Genomic DNA, 20,659 nt, shown 5'->3' on the forward strand with positions numbered 1-20,659 from the left:
GTGACCTTCTTGCTGTGAGACGACAGCACTACCTACTGCCCTGCAGCGTCACCCATGATGATAATAAATTTGTACTTTTAAAAGCAAGTCTTTTTTTCATATCTCTTTTTTCATTTGTATTTTAACTTCTAATCTTATAACATTATTTATAAAACTATACTTAGTTTAAATGCACATTTTTTAATAAACCCTCCGGTAAAATAGTGTGGTAATCACTTTGACAAAATTGTAGGAATTTTTTTGTTGCATCAAAAAGTGGTCATGTTTACCATCCATCCGACAAGCTAATCCAGCATTAGTGCTTAAAATGTCACCAAAATACAGTATTTGAACCTCATAGTTTAATAGAAATCGAGGAGAATAACTTAGCTCCACTTTTTAAGAAAAAAAGAACCACCCCTTTAAGCAGGCTGGCTATAGGTCTGATACACAAAAAATGTAGTCTCATTTTTCGAGATGTGCTCAATACATTATTGATTTACTTTGAAATACATAAAGTGCAACGCACCCTCTGTCCACTAGAGTGGTCTATTGTGCAGATACTGAAATCGCTCAAACCCACTAAAATATTTGTATATACACAGCAACTGTGTCAAGTGAGCAAACTGCAAAGGGCCATTCCAAAGTTTGTTACATCAGAAAATACGACCTTTTTTAATGTTTTAAAATACATTTAAGTTTTGTGTGAGAAAGGCAATATATTTTAATTTCACATCTTTTTTTTAATGATATAATGAGGTTCTGAAAGACTTTAGAAAGTAGTATATTGCAAGGAGTTGTTTATAAAGCAACAATTTCATAGTCAAACATTAATGACGATTGCAATGTAAAGACAGAACCCTCTTTTTAATATGTTATGTGCAAAAGAATATCAACGGAAAAGTTGCCTTAATATGGCAAACAGCCTTAAAAAAATTTTTAAACTGACAAACTTTTAGCTTTGGCAACCTCTGATTAATAAAGGGACTAAGACAAAAAGAAAATAAATGAATGAATGAACTTTCAGTTTTCATGTGTAATGTGAGCCATTTGGAAAATATGTCAAAATTTTGTTTTGACAGACCAATAAAGGTTCTGACTAGGTTGTAGGATGTAGCATTTAGCATAAAATACTAAAGTCACTCCTCTTGAAGGTATTGTGTGCTGCGTGGGTATAGTCTTTATTCATTCATTCATTTTATATTCGATTTAGTCCCTTTATTAATAAGGGGTCGCCACAGCAGAATGAACCGCCAACTTATCCAGCATATATTATGCCCTTCTAGCCGCAACCCAATGGGAAACACCCATTCACACTCTTTCACACACATACACTTCGGCCAATTTAGCTTATTTAATTCACCTATACCACATGTCTTTAGACTGTGGGGAAAAACCGGAGCACCCGAAGGAAATCCACGCGAACACGGGGAGAACATGCAAACTCCACAGAAAAAATGCCAACTGACCCAGCTGGGGCTCAAACCAGCAACCTTCTTGCTGTAAGGCGATCGTGCTAACCAATGAGCCACCGTGACGCCCGTGTATAGTCTTTATTGTATTATAAATAAAACACTGCAAAATTATTTTTAACATAACATAATTCATTGGAATGCTTCGTAATTCTTCAATTGATTTTTCTGACAATAAAGAGCCCATGCCCTTCCCCTCGGCTACAAAACACAATGCAGTTTAATAGCAATCTTTGAATACAAATTGAACACCTTTAATTTAAAAGTCACATTTAAATAGCTTAGATATACAGTCATAAAAGGATAGATTTGTGTACAAACAGCATTTACCTATTTAAACTATCTTTTCTTGTCATGTGCTCTCCATTGCAAAGTCCTCTAATTCACTCATAGTTATAATATCTCTGTGTCTGTCATTGTCATCAACATTGTTTTCTGCATACAAAGCCGGGTTGTGAATTTGCTCGTGTGACCCATACTGTGTTTCAGGGTATTGCTGAGAATCTCTGCTGTGATGAACATTCTGAGTCCACGCTTCGCTACCCGTCTCAAGCATATCCCGATGAACTGTTAGCGCAGCCGGTGTTGACATTTCAGATGATGACCTCAAGGGTGATAATGAGGATGCAGCCATTGGCAGAAAGCCACGATACAGCATGTAAGGAGCATTTAACATTTCAACTTGTGCTGGCTGTGTTAAAGCACCCTGAGACCTCTGACGGACATTCAACTGTACATATTTACCAGTTTCAGGGTCATAAAAAGTCTTTGTCTTAACCGGTAGTGGTACGTCCACCATAAAGTACTGCCCTGAGTTTGGGTCTTGCAAAAGCTTTCTCTGTGTCATTGGGAAAGGTTGCGCCACTATACTGTGTGCAGGGGGGGAGTAATTTGGCTGGGTGTCATATTGTGAAAGAGGGGGTGAGGCATGCACCTCTTGATGTGATGACGGTACATCCGATGGTGAAGAGGGAACGCTGGAGATGTTGCTGATTGATTTGGGTTCTGGTTGTTCTTGGTTTTCAGGTGCTAACTTCGGAGACTCAGACTTTTTGAGACGTCTTGTTGTAAGTCTTTGCGCTCGCCGAAGAGCTTTTTCAGATTTGGGGGGCACCGCTGGAGGTTTCCCCAATGATCTTATATCACTACAGGCTGATTCTGGCCTTTCGTAGCAGACTGAATCTGGTCGTTCATAGCAGGCGGATGCAGGCCTTCGGTAGGAATCTCTGTAAAATTCATTCTTAGGCATGAAGGCCATACTTAGGTCGGCCAGATCTATAGGTCTCGCTGTACAGTTTTCTAAATCTTCCGACATTGTGCTGATGACCGAACGGGTTTCTTCTTCCTCAAAATGTTGGCTTCTTCTTTGATAGCTTTTTAATTTATTTGTCGAGTAATCTGCTATGGACATGTTGTTATGGAGTGTTTCCTTTACTTTTTGGAGTGGCTGGGTAACAATAGCTGGCTCGTGTAAGAGAGGAAGGTTAGCAGACTCTTTGGGATGAGTTTCATCTTCTTTCTCTGAACCGCTCAAGTGTTCCTTTGGAGAACCAATCCTCAAGTCATCAGAGAATGACCTGTGAAAGCGTGGCTTCACAGTTTTGGTCACAGAAGACGGTCTGATGGTATTATCCTTCACTCTGAACATGGTGGGTTTTCCCATGGCTGGAGAAGAAGAGTTGGATCGGGGTCCTGTCATGTTAGCTTTACCATATTCTGTTAGACTTTGCAAAGACAAGCTATCTTCCTTTTTGTCTTCCTCTAATTTGTTTTGGTAAATTTTGGGACTTTCATGAGGTGGCTCGGGTGTGTAATTTGGCTTTGGTTCAATGTCAAGAGCATTCACGGTGTAATATTGTAGTTCTTCCATTTCTTCTTCTGGTGGTGATGCCATATTTATTTGGTTGTCTGCTTGTTTTACATTACCCAACACTTGTCTTCCTGAATGAGAAAAGCTAGTCTTCTCCATTCTTTTATCATGAGCCGGTTGTCTTGATCGGTTTATTGTACTCTCAGCTTGCAATGCTGCAATATTGTCTCCTTGGGGATTCCTGGACTGGTATGTTTTGTAACTTTCTCCTGTTTTTGTTTGCTCCAAAGTTTGTTTAGTATTTGATTTCCTATGAATTGCTGGAGTCCTTGATTGAGTTGAAGCAGCTCTACCTTGTGAACCTGATGCTACCAGTGATACAGGCGTTGCTTCAGCTATATTCGTACTGGGATTGTGCTTTTGGGCTAATGATGGTGTTTGCTTGAGATTTTGACCTTTTTCTCTTAAAATGGCCTCTCGTTTTGAATCTTCCCATATATCTCCTGACACCTTTCTATGAGAATCTTTAGAAATTCTTGAAGCCGGCTGATCATAACTGTTGTAGAAGTCCGTTTTTGGAAATATATCAAGCTCTTTTGTGTCATCTTCTGCAGCAATAACTTTCAGTCGAGCATAGTCTGCGATTGCTGATATTTCAGGTCTAGTCACCTTTTTGTTCCTCTGTGTAGCCTCATTTTTGGATAACATACCTTCTTTCTTGGCGTCCTTTTGATATATCTGTGCATGTTCTAGTTCATAGCTTGCACTTCTTTCTTTTTCAGGCTCCAAACCTCTCCCAGGCTGATTCTGGTTTGTATTAGGTTGATGAGCTTGTTTTGTCTCAGTAGCTTCAATATGTTTTACTTGCTTTCCTTCGAGACTGCTTCTGTTTTCATTTCGAACTTTCAAATTACCATCCTTTTGTCCATTTTTACTTAATACAGGCTGTTCAATCTTCCTTTCCTCACTATTCAGTGCAGGTTGTTTATTATCACAGACTTTTATATGTTGAGACTGAACTAATGCATCTTGTTGATTAATTTCTGGCTTTTCTGATTCACTTGGACAATCTCTCTTAAGTGGTTTGGGTGCCGTTTCACAGAGCCCTTTCATAATGTCCACAGTTTTGGGTTCATTTTGGGCTGCAAGGGTCTTTATTGGTAACTTCTTTAGCTCTGCAAAGTCTTTTTCACCCACATGTTCAGCCACAACAGTTACTTTCTTTCCTTGTAGAGTTTTCCTCTTTATCACTTCATGTTGGTTTTTGTGGCCTACCATGAATTCTTTGTTTGATGACACTTCCTCTGTAGACACTTTTATGTCCTCTAAGTGAATTTTTGGGGCTTCAAAAGAAGCCTGGTTGTGTTTTACAACAGTACACACATCCTCACCAATACTGCTAACTTGATCCTTGTAATTATTAACATGTGTTGTATCTTTTGAAACCATCTTCATCTGGTTAGTAATTTCATGACTCTTGTTCAGTTCAACTTGTAACTTCTCTTGTGACCTTTTCACCTCCAAATTCTCCTTTCCATTCTTTTGCAGAGTTTGGGTATCTTTGTGTGAGACAGATTCTTTTTTCAAAGCCATTGTAGAATCCTGTTGTTTATCCTCATGAATACTTTTCTGATTTTCTGAATTAAACGTTTCCCTTCTGTGTATTTTATTCGGATGTAGCATTAATGTATCAGTTTGATTAAACATTTTCTCTTTACCTTCCACCTCTTCAAGCTTCTTTTCAGCTTGGGGTATTGTCTTTTTGGGAATTTTACTTTCAGTGAGTTTGGTCTTGGCTGTGTCCTTTGCCAAGGATGTGTTGGAAACGGATGCTTTTAAAACATCAGATTTTGCTGCTCTTGTTGATTCACACATTACCGATTGTTTAGTCATTAGGGATTCATTGTCTGTTTTCTTTGTGGACTTTCTGGATACGTCATCAGTAATATTTCCTGTATTTTTCATACTTTGCACTTTCTCACTGTTTCTCACTTGCTCTTCAACTTTCTTTTCCTTCGATTGAATATTGCTTCCCCTACTCTGACTTGATGGTTCAATATTTTGTGTAACTCTGTCTTGTTCAACATGTCTATTTATATCTTTTGGTATTAGGGTGGTATCACTTGTAGAATGGCCAAGGCTTGGTATACTATTTCCTGAACTCTGTTGCTTTTCAGCAACGTTGTTTGAAGGGATATCACAGTGTTGCAATTGCTTGATTTTTCCCTCTGCTTCCTTTAAAGGTTGACTTGTAATAGACGTCTTTTGACTGGAGGCTTGTCTTGAGTCATCTGAATGTGTTTGTTTGTCACCTGAGCTTTTTTCTTTGGGTGTCAGAGGTTTGGTAATACCATGTTTTATTGGTTTGTTTGAGAATTGAGTTTCAGTGTCCTCCTTTTCTTTTCTCTCTCTCTCTTCTTGAGTACGTTTTGACATGAGATGACCATGGTAATCACTTGCTGGAAGCCCATATTTAGCTAAGAGGTCCTCGTATGATGTAGTGATTCTTCCCATGACATTTGACTTATTCATAGTTGTCGTCAGTTCACATTTTCCAATCTTGTCTTCTTTTTCTTCAACGTTTGAAGATACTTCAGTCTTTCTGCGAACAACCTCAGGTTCATTTTCTGCTCTGTCATTTTCAATACGAAAGCTATCATCCTTAACACTTATTTCAGTTTCAACAGAACTCTCCTCTTCTTGTTTGACTGAATTTTGTTGCTCATCAATATGACACTTACTTGACACACATATAGTGTAGATCATGGGCTCATCGTCTGAGGCTGCTTCCGTTTTGCTTGACACACAAATATTGTAAATCATCGGCTCCTCTGCAGACTCCACTTTGCTAGGTGTATGAATGATGTTTGATACACCGGCTGTAGATTCTACATTCTGTGTTGAAACAGGCTTTGTATTGTCCTTTTGAGTTGCACCCTCATCTAGTTTTACTTTATGTTGTGAGGAAACATTTGGTTCTAGTTTATCTATAGCTTTTTTGGGTTCAGAATTGCTTGGGTTCTTTTCTTGAGATTCTTTTGTTGTCTTGTGATTGTTGTTCTCTTTTGATATTTCCAATGGTCTAGGAAGTTCTTTTTGTTTTGACATTGCACTTTCTGGCCTTTTCTCTACCTGTTGACTGTTACTTACAGTTGCTGAACTATCTATTATTCTGGACATGTTTTGGCTTTTAGAAAGTTCCTTTTTGTCGAATAACACCAAATTCTTTGTATTTTCTTTATCTTTATGTGGTTCTTTTTGATGATCATTTTCCTTAGCTTTAGCTGAAGTCTTGTGTTTTAGTGATTCTTTATTTGATCCTGGTTTGGACCGACTGTCCACCATTTGGTTTGCAGGAGTAGACTTTTCTTGTGATGCATTGCTTTGTTGATTATCCATAATATTTTGCTTTGCTTTACTATCTTTGATTAATAATGCTTGTCCATCTTCCTTATTAAAGCTTAGCAAAGACTTTGTACTTTCATCAACTTGATGGAGATCTTTTTGCTCAAAGCTTTCTTTTGCTGTAACTGATGCCATTTGTGTTAGGGATTCTTTACTTGTTTCTAGTTTTGACAGACTGCCCTTCTTTTGGTTTGCAATGGTAGTTTCTACAGCATTTCCTTTTGATGCACTGTTTTGTTGATCAACTAAAACATCATCCTTTGTTTTAATGTTTTTCACTGCTTGTCCATCTTCATTGTACAAACATAGCATAGACTCCGTATTCCTATCATCTTGATGGAGTTCTTTCTGCTCACAGTGTTCTTTTGCTTTAACTGATGTAATTTGGGTTAGTGAATATTTACTAGTTCCAAGATTTGGCCGACTGTCCATCTTTTGATTTGCAGTGGTACTTTCTATAGCCTTTCCTTGTGATGCACTGTTTTGTTGGCTATCCAGAACTTTTTCTTTTGTTTTAATATTTTTGATCATTAATGATTGTCTATCTTCATTATTAAAACATAGCAGAGACTTTGTATTTTCATCATCTTGATTGAGTACTTTTTGCTCGCAGTTTTCATTTCCTTTAATTGATGCCATTTGTGGTAGTAAGTATTTACTCATTCCAAGATTTGACTGACTGTCCATCTTTTGGTTTGCAGTGGTAGCTTCTACAGCCTTTCCCCGTGATGCACTGTTTTGTTGGTTATCCAAAACATTTTCCTTTGTTTTAATGTTTTTGATCATTATTGCTTGTCCATCTTCATTGTTAAAACATAGTAGCACCTTATCATTTTCATCATCTTGATGGAGTTCTTTTTGCATAGATTTTTTTTTTGCTTTAACTGATGCCATTTGTGCTAGGGATTCTTTACTTGTTTCTAGTTTTGACTGACTGTCCATCTTTTGGTTTGCAGTGGTAGTTTTTACAGCCTTTCCTTGTGATGCACTGTTTTGTTGGTTATCCAAAACATTTTCCTTTGTTTTAATGTTTTTGATAGCTAATGCTTGTACATCTTCATTATTGAAATAGAGCAAAGACTTTGTCATGTCTTCATCTCTTTGGAGTTTCTCTTGCTCGCAGTTTTCTTTAGCTTTAGCTGAAGTCTTGTGTTTTAGTGATTCCTTATCTGATCCTGGCTTTGACTGACTGTCCACCATTTGGTTTGCAGTGGTAGTTTCTGGAGACTTTACTTGAGATGCATTGCTTTGTTGGTCATCCATAATATGTTGTTTTGTTTTATTGTTTCCAATTATTAATGCTTGTTTATCTTCCTTATTGAAACGTAGCAGAGACTTTGTATTTTCATCATCTTGAGGAAGATCTTTTTGTAAACAGTTTTCTTTCGCTCTAACTGATGCCATTTGTGTTAGAGATTCTTTACTTGTTCCTAAGCTTGACTGATTATCCTTTATTTGGTTTGCAGTGGTACTGTCATTAGCCTTCACTTGCAATGGATTGTTTTGTTGGTTAAATAAAACATTTTCCGGTGTCGTATTGTTTTTGATCATTAATGCTTGACCATTTTTATTATTAACACATTTGAGTGTTTCTGGCTCCATGATTCTTTGTGAGCCTGGATTGTTTGTTGGCATAGATTTGACTTTGGCTGTAATTTCCATCGACGATGCCTCTGAATCTGAACTGAGCCCAGAATTATGTTTATAGGTTCTAGTTACAAGCTGCTCTACATCTGCACTTAATGTAATGGTTTGAAGGTTTGAGGTGAGCTCTGATTTGGCAGATTCCATTAGTGGTTTAGCAGGTGGAATTCCATTTTTAAACTTCATGTCACTTGATGAGGATGTCAGTTGACTAGCTGTAATCTCTGAGCTATTTTTGATTGGTTCAATTTTAGGTTGCTCCACTGCAGCATCAATCTTACTTTTATGATGTACATTAAGTTCCTCAACTCTTGGCTTGTTTCTCTCCAATCCCAAAAGGTCATTTTTATTCAAACCGCTAGTAGATTTTGAAGCCTCTGTGCTTGTAAAATCTTTTTTGGTTGTATCAGCAGGTTTAATTAAAGCCTTTTCAGTATATTTACTTTGGTTACTCCCATACAAATTTTCTTTCTGATCATGTTTTTCATTATAGAGTACTGGGGAATTTTGGGATGTGCATTTCTCAGGCTTGTGTGCAGTTGTCACATGACCTGACATTAACTCGTGGCTCTGTTTTACAGATTCCTTGTTAGCGTTTATATCCTCTGAGCTTGTTACATTCATTTGCCTATCTTCAGAGATTCTGGATTGCTGGTAGTCTTTCTGGGCATTATTTATCATATCTGACACTATTGTATCTCCTACATGAGAAAATGTTTCTTTCATTAAAACTTTATCATCAGCTGGATGTGCGTCATTTTGCCTGTCTACTGTCAAAGGTATACGTTTTACTTTCTCGTTCCTCATTTCAAGTGAAAATTTCTGATTATCTTCAACATTTGGAGGTTCCTTTTCTGTTGATGGTGGCGACTCATTGTTGAGATGATGATCTTGCGTTTTATTTTGTTCTTTGTACTGGGTTACACTGGAATAAGTGATATCTTGAAACAGGTGATTTAGCTTGTCTGCTGTGATTTCCTTCTTATTTGAATGACCTTCTTGACCTTCATTATTGATAGTCATACTTGGTTTTGTTGTATTTCTTGCAAGAATGCCTTGTCTGGCAAGTCCCTTTTCTTTAATTGCTGATATTTCCTTTTGAGCATGTGCTTTCAATTTCGACGTCAGTATTTCTTGTTTGCTTTGGCCTCTTTCTTTGTAAGACATTGCTCTTGTAGTAGCCTTCTCAGTGTCTTTACTCATTATTCTATCTTTTCTGTCATTGCTGATATTTGTTGCATTGTGGAATTCTTTTCTAATATAGCCAGGCGATGGACTTATAACTTCCTGCACTTTGTAGCCTTGTTGTTCTTGCTCCTTAGCAAGATCTGTTGTGGTTAGTTTTTCAGCTGCATCCAATTTCACTTGACTTTGTGAATTTTCTGATTTAGACATACTAACTGAATTATCCTTTAGTCTTCTTGCCTGCTCGTTATCTCTGATGGCAAGAATATCATTAATGCTGAACCTGTCTTGTTTAGTTGAGTTATTTTGATCTGAGGTGTCAGTTGATGAGGCTGATTCTCCATCCTGCAATCTGGGTTTTGGTGCACCATTGCAGGTAACAAACTCAGTTGTAGTTGACAATGTATTAGAAACATTATAACTCTTGGCATCAGTTTGTTCCATTGTCTCTAATTTTTTTTGCATCCACATGCTTTCCTTGGTGTGCCTGTCTTCACTTGTTGACATGTGCCACTGTTTGTTATGCTCATACTTATATGGCTGATAAGAGTACAGTTCTTCATTCTTTTGGGCTTTATGGTCTTGTAAAGGTGCATACACTCTCTGATCAAATGTCTTTTGCATTGCCATGCTGTTAGAAGACACGTTCTGTTCTGGTGCTTTAACATGATCATTTGTTACATTAAGGCTTTGTAAACCACCATAGACCTCTTTTAGAGGATGTGTTGTATTCTGTTTTTTTAGCATTCCATATGATTCAGTATGCTTTGAAAATGTGTTCAATTGACTGTCACTGTAAGATGTTTTCCTGGGTGATATAGAGTCTTCTCTGACCTCTTTCGCTTCCTCCTTTGAAAGTCGACCAAGTTTAATGTCTTCATTCACTTTTTGCATATAAGTTTCCTTTCGGACAGAATAATTATCATTGGCAGAATATTGCTTGGCAGTGGCCTTCCTCTGTTTGTCCATCTCAATCAGAGCTGCTATTTCTCCTCTAAATGGCCCTGATTCAAATCGGTCATCTCTTTCATTGACTGAATCAAACTTGTCCCAAGTTTTTCTTCCAAAATCCTTTCTTTGTTGTACATCATTTTGACTCAAGTTATTACTCTGGCCGTACCGTTCTGATGTCTGAGCGGGCAGAGAATGTGTTGGAGGGTAAGCCTTTGGATGCATGTTTGCTATTTCTGGCCTTGCAGGACTAAAAGTATAGTTGAGGTCTTTTAATTGACCTTCTGAAGTCAGATAGCTTTTATGCTGTGCTGATAAATTGTGTGTTGAGAGCCCTACATTAGCCAGCGAATCTCTGCTGGGAGAGTGACCCTCTGAACCCTCTGAACTTCCATGGACTGATTTGTAATTAGCGACTCTTTCCTGAATTTGAGGTGAATTTAATGTCAAATTATCATATGATCCAAAGCCATCAGTATAATCTTTAAGGGTGTTAAGGGCTGCACTGGGCTCTCGGATTGAGTTGCATGAGGCCCGTGCATCCGTTCCAGACAAATTCTCATGAGCAGTTTCTTGGGATACAAGTATATCTGAAAATCTGGATTCCCGGCCCTCCAGCTTTGAGGTCTGCTTATTTCTGTCTGTTATTTCTAGGCCTTTAAATCTAGTGGGACTGTATGTGCTCTTGACTCTTTTTCGATTGTCTTTGAGGTTGAACAGAAGACTTGAAGCTTTGGATTTGTAGCTGTCACGCAGATGTTGGACATCAGTCTGAAGTTTAGGGTCAGCTTCATTCTGTGAGGAATAATCAGAAACAGAGGGTGTGTGTGCAAACTGCAGGATCTCAGACGTCTCTGTTTCTTGTCTCAGGTGAATGACCGGTGTGAGAAGCTGAGTGATACTGAATGGCGTCACACTGCTAGGTAGGGTGCTTTCAACCACTATCTCGTGTGTTGCTTTACTATTGCTAAATAAGTTTGAATCCGGTCTACATGTCCTCTCATTAGAAGGTGAGACCGTAGAGGGCCGGTTGACTGGTTTGTTCCTAACAAAGTTGTTGTTTTTCTTCCAGGGTGGGTAGTTGGATGCTATCTCAGATTCGCATCTTTTCTCAATTGCAGAGGCTTTGTGGGTAAGCGTGGACCTGGAGCGCTGACTAGCCACAACATCCTGAATTTGTCTCTGACTTAAGCGCCTATTTTCACACAGAGAGTTAGGAACTCTGTTGTTGTCTTTCAGCTCTTTGTACATGGGAGAATCATACCACCTTGGGAATTCATTAGCTGACATAAACCCTGACATCTTTGTACTTTCGAAGGTAAACTTGTTGTATTCTTCCCACAGCTGGAAGGGGCTGAATTCACTATGAAAAAAACAGTTTGTGGAGTTCATTGACAACTTACTTTTTGAGGTTTTCATCAGGACAGTTGTGTCCATCTGGCCCACTGCACTAGCCATTTCAGATGCATAAAAATTGTTTCTGTAAGACTGAAAAGAGCCCAGCTTAAAATTATGATGGTTTTCTGAGAAGTCAGAGAGTTCCCTCTGGATGCTCAGCAGAGTTGATTTGTCCCATGATTCACTGCCAAAGTCTCTGTACCGATCCCTTGCCAAAATAATGTCACATGTCCCACTGTCACGGTAACACTCCCCTGCACTAAAGGCTTTGATTAGAGAGGACACTCTGGATGAGCTCCGGCCCTGCTGCCACGTCACCTCATTGGAGCCATTGTTCATGTAAGGCAAGCTTCCTTCTCTGAAAGCCTGTTCCTGATGGGTTACATCCACATAGGAATGCTGGAATGTTGAGGCCATCTCGGGCTGTGCTTCTGTCTCCCCATATTTCTGGATGCTGTATGAATATGTCTCCTCAGATGCTGTCTTTTGTTGGGTTTCCTCAGCAAATGCTTTATGTCGTTCAGTAGGAGATGATGAGAATTCCGAGTCATTGTAAATGGCCTCTTCTCCAATGCACAGGCTCCTGAAGGCACGATCGGTGAGGTTGCTGACCTCCCTGTCCGTGTCATCCATAAAGCTGCCGCAGCTGGATGTGTCACTGAAGCCATCAGAGTATTTACGGTGGCCCTGCATGCTTCCCCGCTGGCCTGTGTGGCACTTTTCCAGCAAGCTCATTTCAAGTGCTTACTCTCATGGACAGGGTGCAGTTGTCCCTGTCAGTCTTGGAGGTGGCTGACACGGGGTGTCTTGCATTTAAGTAGTTCACCTTCTAAAAGGTGATCAAAATGCCGTCCTTTCCTGCAAGAGTAGCAAAGTAGCAAAGATGTCACAAACCTTCTGTTCATGGTAATTCTCGGAAATCAGACTACTCCTGGGGAGTTATTCAGATGTCTAGTGAACAATTCACAATTTATTATTAAGTATGACATCCAAACACTTTAAAGATCTTTGACCTTTAAATCTGATCATTTGTGAGTTGAGCCACACACCTTTGCCTTGCATACTGCAGATTCATATCACGTGAGTTATATTTAGAGAAGGAAACTGCTTCCCATTCTTACACAGGATCATATATTAGAATTCTTTAACACTTGCTTAAACACTAAAATAAGTCTTTTTTGGAACACACTGCACATGGACTTGACATGGTATTGGTAGCATAGTAAATTGTTAGGTTCCAGCATTATGTTTTTTTTCCCTGAATACACCAGTTTTAGTATTCAAATACTGTTATTTTATTAATTTTTACATTTTAGGAACTTGTGTTGCTTTGTTTTATAATGCATCTATATTTTTTATTATTATAATAATTAATGTATAATGTATAATAATTAGTGTAATTTAGATTTTTGTATTAGTTTAAATTAGTTATCTTCCATTTTGTTATGATTTTGTTGTGTTGTTACATTTTTTGTTAGTAATTTTTATTGTCCTATTCGATTACAGTTTTGAAAAAATACTAGCTTTACAGTCTAGCATCTTTCTCATTTGTTAACATTATATCACACTAATAACTAATTGCAATGCTTAATTAAGTTTAAAGAATCACCATCCAGCATTATGTTTGGTAGTAACTTTTCCGCTTGTTTCTTTTGAAGTTAACTGTTAAAAGCAAGAACTGTTCATTTTAAAGCAAAAAATCAAATGCATATATAATAAATGATGCAAATAATAATAGTAAATAAATAAATAAATAATGCAAATTTACTTTCAATTGTTGGCTGATTGCTGGGGAATACCTTTAAACACCTTCCCTAAATTTATTGTGGTTACAAATCCGAAAGCAGGTTACAATACATTCTCCTGATGATTTGATATTTGCAAGGCATGCATTGCTCTTTGACATTTTTTTTAATAAACTAAGATTAAATATGATATTTGTTTGACAAAATTTTTATAATTTACATAACATTTACTCTTGTCCCTACCTTCCCTAACTTATCAGAGCTATTGGGACAATTCTAAATATATGAAGTCTCTATAATTAGTCTATACCACTTAATATTCAGATTAGCATTAAACAAAGTTTCAGATTAGAATTCGGTTCCCATTTTAAATGACATGTTCCTAAATTACAGGCTTAGATTAGGTTGCACTTAGTATACGCTTTATGTTTTATTATAGCACAATAAGTATATTTTATTATGGCACAATTACAAATAAATTTAAAATAATCATGGCTTCATTGCAATGGAAATGTCTGATAAAATTAGATTGAATTTGGTAATTATTCAACCTGTTTAGAAATTTCATTTCCTGATTAAAATATAGGGTTTTTTTTTAAATCAAGGAACCTACTGTATACACAAATAATAATACATAAAACATTTTCTGTATTACTCAATTCCATATGTCTATAAGCCATAATATAATAATGTGAACATTGGAGTTTATTCTTACCTTTTACTCTTATATCTCATTTTTTAGTGGAGAATGTAGATCTTGTGCTTCAAAAAGAAGCCAATCCTTATTCGCAGCATTCTATTTGTGGCAAGCAGCATCAAAAAGTTTCTCTGCAACAACTCGTTTCCTGAGCTCTCCTTAAGCTGACAAATGCTGAGGTAAAGGCCACTTAGTACAAAGCCCCTGAAGCAAATTTTTAAAAGTAGCAACAGTGGAACAGCAGTGGAATCAAGCAGAGACGATAGAGCTGGAAACATGGGACGATGGCTTGAGGCAGCTCACATATTGGAATAAGCATGTGGTGTCAAGTGTCCAGCAGATGGAAAAAAAATTCTGTAATTCTGTTGTGCCATGCCAGGTATTAATAGTCAAACACCTGAACAAGTGAAATTTCTAATGCCAAAAAGAAAGACAAATCCCTGTTGTCTTGTAGCTTAACATGTATCCACTTGTGAGGTTGTTGTTGTGGTAGACAGCATGTATCTATCCAGATGAACATAAGCCCACAGTGTAAAAATAGCTTGTTGCTTCACTAGCAAGTGTCACCCACTTCTTTTGGCTGAACTGTGCTTTCGACAAGTCAACAGATGATATGTGAGCCCTCCTTGGGATTTCATGAGTTAAACATGCCCATTAGTTTTTCCTTCATGAATTTTTATTTCCATTCAATTTTTTAATTATGCTTAATATAAAAAGAAAGGCCAGTCTTAATCAGCCCGGTTATGAAAAATGTATAAGCAGCACAGTCTCTGCTGTCATTTATGTTAGTAAAAAGTTGTAATAAATGGGTCACAATAGGAGGGGTATTTTTTGAGCCATCTCCTCCCCTTTTCCATTTTCGAATGTACCCCTGATGTCAAGCAATCTCACCCCAGTCTTAACTTTGCAGCCAGCCACTGCTATAATAGGACATGGGTGCAGTGAGCGCTTTCCCAGGAGTCTTGGCTGCTGCAGAGGGCCTGGTGTGTAAAGATGATGGACACTCACACATGGAGCAGCAGGGCCGCCCTCTCTCCTCTTTAGAGCCCTGTTGCTAAGAGCACTCTCGCTCACTACTTCCTCACCACTACCAGCAGTACTTTACAGCACTGTCTGATACAGAGCCATTCATTATCCTCAGCTGAACAAGATGACATGTTATGACCAAAAAAGCATGATCCTGACAGCTGAGAACACAGTTACAGTATTAATACTGTATTAAAAATCCTTAATTTTGCGGTGGCACAGTGGGTAGCACGTTCGCCTCACAGCAAGAAGGTCGCTGATTTGAGCCTAGTCTGGATTAGTTGACATTTCTGTGTGGAGTTTGCATGTTCTCCCCGTGTTTGCGTGGGTTTCCTCCGGGTGCTTGGGTTTCCCCCACAGTTTTCCCCCACAAGGTGAATTGGGTAGGCTAAATTGACCGTAGTGTATGAGTGTGTGTAAATGAGTGTGTATGGATGTTTCCCAGTGATGGGTTGCGGCTGGATGGGCATCCGCGGCGTAAAATATATTCTGGATAAGTTGGCTGTTCATTCTGCTGTGGTGACCCCAGATTAATAAAGGGACTAGGCCAAAAGGAAAATTAATGAATTTATGTAATTGTCATTTTCATGTTTGCAGTAAAGGTTCATTTTACTTTGGCAACCCCTGATAAAGAAGGGAATAAGCTGAAGGAATGTGAGTGAATTTTTTTTTGCAAAATCATATAGGTATTTGATCTCTGTGAGGTTGAAAACCCATAAAAACAAATAATCCCCAAAACCATGCCTTTCGTTTGAGCTATGTTTGTGCTGATTTATGCAGCAAAAACGTTTGTGCTGGTTTGAGATATTAAGCATTATTGTTTTGACCGTGTGACGTCACTTTCCACCACATGTTGCTCAAATCACTTCAAATCAGCACAGGTCATTTAAAAAGATCTCAGAATAATCTATATTGGCCTAGGCTGTTCTAATATCTAAAAAACAAAGCATCACAAGCAAAAATTGTCTTTCATAAGTACAATTCAGCACAAATGAAAAACACACAAGCTATTTTGGTAAATATGAAATTTAGAGCCAATAGGATGGAGAGTGATGTTACGGCTCCCGAAATACTTTGCTTATATCTAAACAAAGAAAACAAATAAAAGTGTTTGCTTTAACAGCACAAACCAACTCAAATGGAGCACAAACGGCATGTGCTGATTTGAAGTCATTTGAGCAAAATGGGGTAGAAAGTGACGTCACACGGTGAAAAAAAAAAAAAAAAGCTTATGGCACAGTTTTGGGGATTATTTGTTTTTATGGGATGCTGTTCTGAGGTTTGTTCTTGAACATGAAAAATAATTTTTGCTTTACACCGCAAGAGTTTTTCTAAGTAAATAATTGCAAAAAAAATTGTTTCCTCTGGTTTTTTTTGTTTAATATACATACAACAAATAACAATTTTGTTTGATACAGTATAAGCACCTAAACACTTGGAGTAGCAGCAGTGTGAGTTTCGGGGCAGGACTATCCTACTAGTTGAGCGTGACATTAGCAACACCAAGATTTTAGGTTCGATTCCAAGCGAAAGCAAGAACTAATAAAATGAGTATTTTTAATGCAATGTAAGCTGCTTTAGATAAAATCATCTGCCAAATGCATAACTGTAATGTAATGTTAACAAATGACAAACAGAGAGTGTGTTTTGCCATGACAAGTAAATATACAGAAGAATAATCCTAATTAGAGATGCAGAGAGTTCTTACACACACACACACACAAAAATATATATATATTAAGCATTTTGTTCCTAAGAAAAATGCAGATTTATTTATTTAAGTGCAAAAAAAATCTCTGCATAGTATTCCATGTCAGGGATTGCAGCAGTAACTGTCTCTATCACAAGATTTAGGATTTAAGGGGGCTCAGTGGAGTATACTGCACTCTTGTAAAAACTCTGATTATATTACATGTGTATGTATGGTCCTGAAGGATCAGGTAGGTGCTGAACCCCATAACAGGTCAGAATGGAATCTTCCAAACACTGGCCATTCCCTCTGTGAATCACCCATCGTGACATTTATGGGATCGTACTGCAATTACAGACCCCTCTGCTTGTCAAACCTATCTGAATACTTTATCAGGAACCAAATACCAGTTCTCTTTTAATACACTCCGTTTATTGTTGCACAGCTGCAAACGCAGAGTTGTTATCAAGGTATTAAGCCTCTTATTTTTAGCTAAAAATATCAGTCAATGCAGATGTCTATTTTAAAACCTTATAAAGGGCAGTGGAGTAAACCAGTTACAGTTAGCTCCAGTTACAACAGTCATGAATGGCCTCAGATCCTGTTATCAATGTAAAAGTCCTAATTCAGTTTAATTTGCAGTGTGTTGACTGCAGGCAAATAAAGTGCAACAGTCTGGCTCCTGAAGTAAAAGCTCCATTTATATTCTCCATTTGGAAATTGATTTTTACAAAACTAATAAAGCTTTAAAGACAGACCTCTTGTGGATTCAGAGGTTGGTAATCAATGATATATGTTTTTCTGGAACTCATCTGTTCATATTATTTCAAGCTATTTTTAAAACAAACGTCAATAAAGTGTAATATTGAAATTTGTACTGAAAAAAACTACATTACCCATGATGCTATACAGATAACTACACCACAGCATACCAAAAATATCTTTAAAACTACTGTGCCAAGGCATTGTCTGTGCAATACATAGTCTGGATCCTTTGTCTTTTTTTGCCAGATATTTATATTTCTTCTACTTCATTTAGTTCAGTTTGCAAAGTGTTTCACTTCATTTTGATTGGTCGATTTGGTTTAGAACTCACAACAGTTACAAAACTTGAAAAAAAAAAAAGCTGCATCTGGAAATGTAGCGTTTAGTGCTAGTTCAACCAGGAAGACCTAATGTCACATCACTCATCACAATCAGTTCCAACCAATAGCCACGAGACACAAGGAAAACCAAATGTCACGTCACTTATCACAATTAGTTCCAAACAACAGCCACAGGACCACAAGGAATATATAAGCAATTCATTCATTTCCTTCATTTGATTGCTGCAGATACTCATGCAGACCTCAACCACCATTCTCCCCACCACCACCAAGTTGGCCCTGTCCAGGGGGTAGGCTCCGCCCCTGCATTCATCCTCGGCAGTCATAGCAGGACCTTCAAGCTTGCGATTTAAGCTACGGATGGGGCTTCCGCCAAAGAAATCCTATGTTTTTGTTAAATAATACTTTTGTCATATAATACTCATCGAATAAGAGAAGAGCTCAAATGCAAAAACCTGTAAGTGCTGTCTGACATTTCCATCGAAAATGAACATTTTTCTCAGCCTCCTTTGTTTATGTTGAGTTATTTTAATTTAAAGATCAGGGAAAAGACTAATTCTTTGCCATAAAAGTAATATTACTGAATATACACACAGGAGCTTGATAAAAATACAAATTTCGGACGACATTTAGAGATTTCTGCATCTAAACTCTTCAAATGCAATTCAATATCATACTGTATATACTGTATGCTATTTATTCCCCTGCTCTTTTGGGTAGAATCAACACTACTAAAAAAGTGGATGGGAACTAAATTATGAATTTATATTTAGCAGAAAACAGCGCCTTTGCCTCAACCAATGGCATAAATTGGGGAAAGACTATGTATTTATTTAGACAGGAAAACTGTATTCTGTAACTATTTTAAGTCCACACAATAATCTTAACAGAAATGTCTTCAGTTCTGTTATTTGCCTATAAAGGCAAATAATTAACACAGTCAGTAATCGCACTGACTGAAAGTACTTAAGCCGTCAAATATTAGACTACGTCACTGTTCCCCGGCTCATTTACAAAATGCCGCTGAGAGAAAATAACGCATAGCCTTTCTTATGGCGCCTGTAATGTTCTCGGGTATTGATTGTATCAGGGATATTAGCTGGTCTGTGACTTAATCAGCCACCGCCCCCATCTGAATAAAGCTTGAGCTAAATGAGTCCCTCCTGAGGGGCTCGCTCTGTCTCTTTTTATTAAAACCCCACTGTCATTTCAATGAAAATGTCAATAGATCTTCTCTTACATGCCTTTTCCAGAGAAAAAACTAAATCCTGAGTGACAAAACACTTTGATTTGTAACAATTTCTTTGTTTAATTCAATTGGAGGCTGTCTACAGCAATTCAGTAGTACACAGCTAATCAAACTGGTTCTAAATGTACCACATGATCACCGACATCCAAAGATCATGATTCAAGAGTTTTATTCCCAGAAATGTACGTCACGGTTTACTGATTCTGGAAGGCTAGTGGGAAACGGCAACAGGCTACAATATGTAAATAATCTAGATCATTAAACCGTCCCATTTCCACACTGGGTGTTTTTTAGAGTGCCACAATGCTGGTCTTCTGCACATCCAGTGGTATAATTATAAAAACCAATTAACTGAGAATAATTTGCCCTAATGGCAGAGCCAATAAACAAACAAACTGAGCGAGTGATTTAATGGAAGGGTGTCTTTGCGTTGCTTTGTTGCCTTGCGAGTGGCCCAAATGAGTTTAACAAGAGCTCCCTCGAGATGCTACATATACCAGAGATATGAGAAAGCATCTCCTTTTGATTTCCCCTGATCCTCCACTCCCATTAAAAACTTTAAGAGGCATCTGTGGACGTTGGACGCCGAGCACCTTACTGTAGCCAACACTGACCATATCAGAGATGTCCACAGTAGAGGCCGGACCCTAAGGTTTCTTGCTAGATAAAATGTTGTTGATGCGAAGCGTTACTGTGCCATCTCTCCCGCTGACTCGTGTATTACATTAACAAGCCACTTACTGATTGACTGAGAGCTTCTCTCCATGAGCCCTTTTAATCTACTCTGATATGAAATGCATGATTTCGCTGCAGGAGTCATGTCTGCGGGTGGGCAATGTCTTAAACTGTAATTGAATAAGTGAAAGAATCACTGTGTCTTACGTTATCTACAAGGGTAACATGAAATAAGTGATAACCATTCACCCTTTTTATTTGGTAAGCTCACATCCAATTGGGACCATTTTGTAAAATTGAACACTTAACAAAGTAAGTCATTTTATATCATCATAAACTATACCCAACATACATATATTTGCATTTGTGTAGCTGTGTCAGAGGATCTGGCATCTTATGTGTTGTAGCCACATGGAGTCAGTGTAGAGTCCTGATAGCAGGAATGAATGTGGTATGTAATTATTTTACAAAGTGTTGAGTTCCCCTTGCATTTGCATCCTCCGGATTAACTGTTCATTTAAAAAACAGGTGTTTTGCAAAATATCATATTGACAAATTCCAATACTGTTTGCAAAATTGTCTAAAGCTGTTTAGTAAGGCATTACAACATAGTACTCACTATCTACT

The 20,659-nt window shown here is 37.8% G+C and overlaps 1 protein-coding gene across 3 annotated transcripts in view; it reads right to left on the minus strand.

Annotated features, from left to right (window-relative positions):
- Positions 1-1,517: 1,517 nt before the first annotated feature.
- Positions 1,518-20,659, minus strand: part of wu:fc13h05 — a 49,856-nt gene continuing 30,714 nt past the window's right edge. For 2 of the 3 annotated variants that reach the window (XM_087277330.1, XM_087277329.1), the window contains one exon: positions 1,518-12,702. In XM_087277330.1, coding sequence (XP_087133456.1) covers positions 1,804-12,579 — 10,776 coding nt within the window. In that variant the 5' untranslated portion in view covers positions 12,580-12,702 and the 3' untranslated portion in view covers positions 1,518-1,803. Of the gene's footprint in view, positions 12,703-14,304; positions 14,778-20,659 lie in introns of those variants that run through there. The other variant, NM_001442490.1, reaches the window with a different exon arrangement.

Source organism: Danio rerio, chromosome 13, assembly GCF_052040795.2.
Source record: "Danio rerio strain M-AB ecotype USA chromosome 13, GRCz13ab, whole genome shotgun sequence".
In the NCBI taxonomy this organism is placed as follows: Eukaryota; Metazoa; Chordata; class Actinopteri; order Cypriniformes; family Danionidae; genus Danio; species Danio rerio.